Source organism: Hordeum vulgare, chromosome 1H (genome assembly GCF_904849725.1).
Source record: "Hordeum vulgare subsp. vulgare chromosome 1H, MorexV3_pseudomolecules_assembly, whole genome shotgun sequence".
Taxonomy (NCBI): Eukaryota; Viridiplantae; Streptophyta; class Magnoliopsida; order Poales; family Poaceae; genus Hordeum; species Hordeum vulgare.
This window is the reverse complement of record NC_058518.1, coordinates 501,483,832-501,488,382: the sequence shown is the minus strand read 5'-3', so window position 1 is coordinate 501,488,382 and position 4,551 is coordinate 501,483,832. Positions and strand designations below refer to the sequence as shown.

The following is a 4,551-nucleotide window of genomic DNA, read 5'->3' as shown; positions in this document are numbered from 1 at the left end:
GGGCTACCGCGCACCGCCTGGTCGCCTCGCCCTCCCCTCAACCTCCACCCACCAGTGTTGTTGGCACCGTCCCCGACCACCCCTTTAAGCTCCGGACCACCGTAGGAAACCTCCGTCGATCGCCTGCATCCCGCCCTAAGATTGATAATGGGGTTCTGAGCCCCCCTAATGAGGTCATGGCTTTCCTCCTAAGATAGATGGTGGGGCTGTGGTCTTCTCCGCGGAACTAGGGATGAAATAAAGTAGGTTACATACGTGAGAGAAATTATGAGATACCTGAAAAAAATAGCAAAAATGTAAGCATTTATATACGAAAAAGGGACTACGTCCTACCTTGATCGGGGTCCCGGTACTTTGCTGGACTTGTAACGATCGCGAGAAGCAAAATAGAGCTAGCCATCAACTAGCTTTATGTACGAATCGTGCATTGCAGGGACCAACGTACGTACCGCAAGAACATCGTCCTGGTTTCCCATTAAGGCCGAGCTAACCTATAATGCATGTAGTACATCATCTAGTCATCAATAAACAGTCAGTCGAGCATGCATGCAGAGCTTAAAAGATACCATTGGTCCCATGAACGGTGAAGGATCACCTATTTTGTACTTGGTTCAAAGTCAAGAAAGCGGAGCAACATGAAGCAAAACCCCTCTTCATGAATTTGTCCACTTGTCGATTAATCCCTACACGTTGGGTCATCGAGTAACCGGTTAACTAATAAATCACCTGATTAAGAGATTAAATGACCAATTAATTTGTTGATTAACTCGTTCATCTCTTAATCGTCAGCCAACCGGGCAGCTAACGGTTAACGATTTTCTCAACCATGAGCAAACCCACAAAAAAAAAAACCATCAATAGTACAGTAGGTAGTACCACTAGATAGATACGGCTCGAAGTGCAACAGTGCACGAGCTCATCAGAATTAATCTGGTACGCATGCAAGCAGCAGGCACGCATGCATGCATGCATAATTTACAGCAACTCTTAGTACTACACTACACATGCAACTAAGCTAGATCATATCCTCATCATTCATGGCAATCATCAAAGGGCCGGTGCACGATATACGATCAGTACCGTGCAAAAAGAGTCAATTAACAAGCAAAGGAACGCCAAATCGATCGATGGATCACTGTCAGGGCTAGCTGGAAGCTCGATCTCTCCCGATCAACGGCGGTTGTGGTTGTTATTGCTGTTGTCGCTGTGGGCGAAGGACGACGGCGGCATGAGCATGTCCTGCAGCAGGCCGTAGTCCTGCGCCATCAGGTGCTCCATCCGTAGTGGATCAGTAGCACTACTGCTGCTGCTGATAGCATGGGTATTGTTCCCCGTCGTACCACCGGCCAGGCCACGATGATCAGCAGGAGGCGCCTGCATGTGGCCGCCAGCCATGGCGTTCGCCTGCCGCATCGCCATCCCCGCCGCGGCGACCTGCTGCTGGTGCTGCATGGCGGCGTGTTGCTGCTGCAGGAAGCTGCCGAGCGCGTCGCCAGGACGGAAGGCGGCGCCGGGCGGCGCCGGCATCCGGAACATGCTGGGGTGGATGAGCCCCTGCCCTCCGTGCGCGTGGGCGTGCGCGGCGAGGAGGTGGTTGGCGCCGCGGAGCGTGGCCGGGATGGGGTGGATGTGCTTGCCCTCGTAGGTGGTGATCACCACGGCGGCGTCCTGGTACGACCGCTCCACCCGCTTCTTCACCGGGCACTTCTGCGTCGTGCACCGGTAGTAGCTCCTGCATCATCCGAAGTTAGTCGCATGCATAGCAGATCGCACCGTGCGTGCATCGTAACCCTAATTAATCCATCTCGGAGCATGTATATATCAGTACGTGTCAGGTACCTTGGGAATGGGCTGTTCTTGACGGCCTTCTGGCCGTACTTGCGCCAGCGGTAGCCGTCCTCGAGATGGTCAACCTCGCTCTTGGTCATGAACGCGAACCGCGCTTGCCGCGGCCGCTTCTCGCCCTTGACCTTGGCCGCCCCTTTCCCCTTCGCCGCCCTGCAATCCACCAACTTGATCGGTCAATTCTTATACCAACAAATCAAACATCCAAGTGCACTAGTAGTACGTACAACAAACACCAAAGCAAACCGATCGATCTAGTGCTAGCTAGTACTAGAAAATTGAAGTGGACGCACCAAATTGACGATCGATGTCCTTTTGATTGTGCATCACATGGTACTACGCATGCAGAAATCATGCATACATATGCATGTTCGTTCATACTAGGGAGATTACATTAGTTAGTTGGTTGCATGGCCCGTTCAAACATGGTGGCTGTACGTACGTATACATGCCTTGGTAGGTGTGTGTGTGTGTGTGTACGGCACAGCCGGCACACGCATACATACGGCATGCATACACACACGGAGGATTCAAGTTCACACCGTACACCAACTAGCCTATTCTTTCTTTTGTATCCTATACGTACGTACTCTACTACAGTAGTAATAGTTCTTATCAGTACTCATGGATATGGATGGATTTAGTTACCGATCCATCATGCTTATATGGTCACTCGCAGAAGTACATCACGATGTGACGATAGAAGCTGTGAAGTAATTTTCCATGAAAATGAAGCATCGATTGATCGGTGTTAGTACCTTAGATATCTGATAGTTGATGGATCAATCAGAGTATCTTTAGGACATAGCTAGCTAGTATCTCTTTAAGTCATTTCCTAATTAACGTGATATTGTTGGTGATTTAATTAACAAGGACGCCGCAGGGTTGGTGCAGTCAAATTCGAAGACTTGAATGAAAGTAGTGGATGCGGATGAACACAAGATATATATGATGAAATCAAGAACGGAAGAAAAGCTGGTCTAATCAAAAAGCTGTGGGCATATATATATATATGCAGCAACAACCATGTACTATCAATCAACCTTTTGCTGCTGAACCCTAAAGGTCGACCTCTTTTTGCACCAGCAGTAGTACTAGAATTTGTATTATTCGATCTAGGACCAACATGTTAGCTGGTGGGAAACCCTAGAAACAGATCGAGTTCATACGGCACATTGACCAAACAGAAGACGAGATTGGAATGGAAATCATATACATGCATGCATGGTAGATCTAATTAAATTCGGATCGATGAACTGGTTTAAATAAACCTCCACCCAGCTATCTGCTATTCAGTGAAAAGGGGATTAGCTAGCCAGGCCGGTTGGAAAATTTTGGATGAACAAATGAACAATCGAACGTGAACGAAATATCGCACATGGCGGATGAGAATCATCAATCAACCGTATGCAAATCGATCAACCTCGCTATGTGATTTAGAAATCCAGGGACAAGAAGCAAGTAAAGTTGTTGCAAGAAATCAAATCAGATCTTACCCTTTCTTGGTCTTGTCCGCGTCTCCATCGCCGCCGCCCACGGCCGCGGCCTCCTTGCTCTCGTCGTCGCCGTCGCCGTCGCCATCCTCCTTCTTGCACTTCCCGGCCTCGTCCTCCACGGCGCCGCCGCCGCCGAGCCCGGCCTCGCTGGACGTGGACGACACCGACACGCTGTGCGCCGTCCCGCCCGGCCCGCCGCCAGGCATCCCCGCGACGCCAGCGGCGGCACCGTCCACCGCCAGCATCTCCCGCTTCACCTCCTCCTCGACGCCGCCGCCGGCTGGCGAGCCGATGAAGTCCCTGGCGAAGGCGTCGTCGTAGTCCATCCCAGGCGCCTGCAGGTAGTCGGCGAAGAGCCACGGCGTCTGCGGCTGCTGCATCTGCATCATGGGCGACGGCGAGGCGGCGGCGTCGGCCGGCCGCTGCGCGAGCAGCGAGGCCAGCTCGTCGTGGAACTGGAAGTCGCCCGAGTGGTGGCGCCAGTGCTGGTCATGGCTCGCCCCCGACATCGACGGATGGATGGGTAGATCGGAGCTGGAGCTAGCTAGCTCGATCAATCGAATCGAAGCTCCGGTTCTTGCCGTAGTAGCGAATGTGTAGAGGCCGCGGCGGCAGTGGTGCAGTAGGGGGGAAGGCAGGGCAGGGCCAAGGAGAGGAGGGAGAGGGAGAGGGAGAGGGAGAGGAAGCTTAGCTAGCACGACGAGTAGCTACAAGGCTGGGCTAGTGTGTGATTGTGTGTGGGGAAAGATGGATGGATGGATGGAGGAATAGGTGGTTGGGTGGGTGCATGGGTCAAGGGCTTCTCCATCTTTATTTCTTTCTTTCTTTCTTCTTGCGGGGAAAGTGCCAGCTTCTCCCTGCGGAATGGTTCTACTTAACTACTATTCATTTACTTCGTCAATCGGAGATGTAGTATATATACTCCATCAGTAGTACGTATAAACAACATGCACACTTGCTCGGATTTTTTGGTCTCATCACATCACATGCAAGCATGTCTAGGTCTTTTTTACTACTAGAGTAGGTTTTACCGATTCAAAATGCCGCATGTTACTTACTGTAATCTTCAACGCATGAAGGCTAGAGGAATATGGCAGTTCCAATCGAATGGGTTGAAGAAATTCGGTTGGGTGAAGAACGGGTGGCATAGGACCGTCAGTGCACACTCCAAGTGGTAATTAACAGTGGGCCTGGGCGTACGGAACGGACT

The 4,551-nt window shown here is 51.4% G+C and overlaps 1 protein-coding gene across 1 annotated transcript; it reads right to left on the bottom strand.

Moving 5' to 3' along the window:
- Positions 1 to 858: 858 nt before the first annotated feature.
- On the bottom strand, positions 859 to 4,138 carry LOC123419824 (WRKY transcription factor 28-like). The gene is made up of 3 exons (XM_045107225.1): positions 3,342 to 4,138; positions 1,840 to 1,998; positions 859 to 1,732 (listed from the first exon to the last, which is right to left on the bottom strand). The coding sequence occupies exons 1-3, from the start codon at positions 3,848 to 3,850 to the stop codon at positions 1,171 to 1,173; spliced, it is 1,230 nt and encodes a 409-aa protein (XP_044963160.1). The 5' UTR covers positions 3,851 to 4,138; the 3' UTR covers positions 859 to 1,170.
- Positions 4,139 to 4,551: the final 413 nt, after the last annotated feature.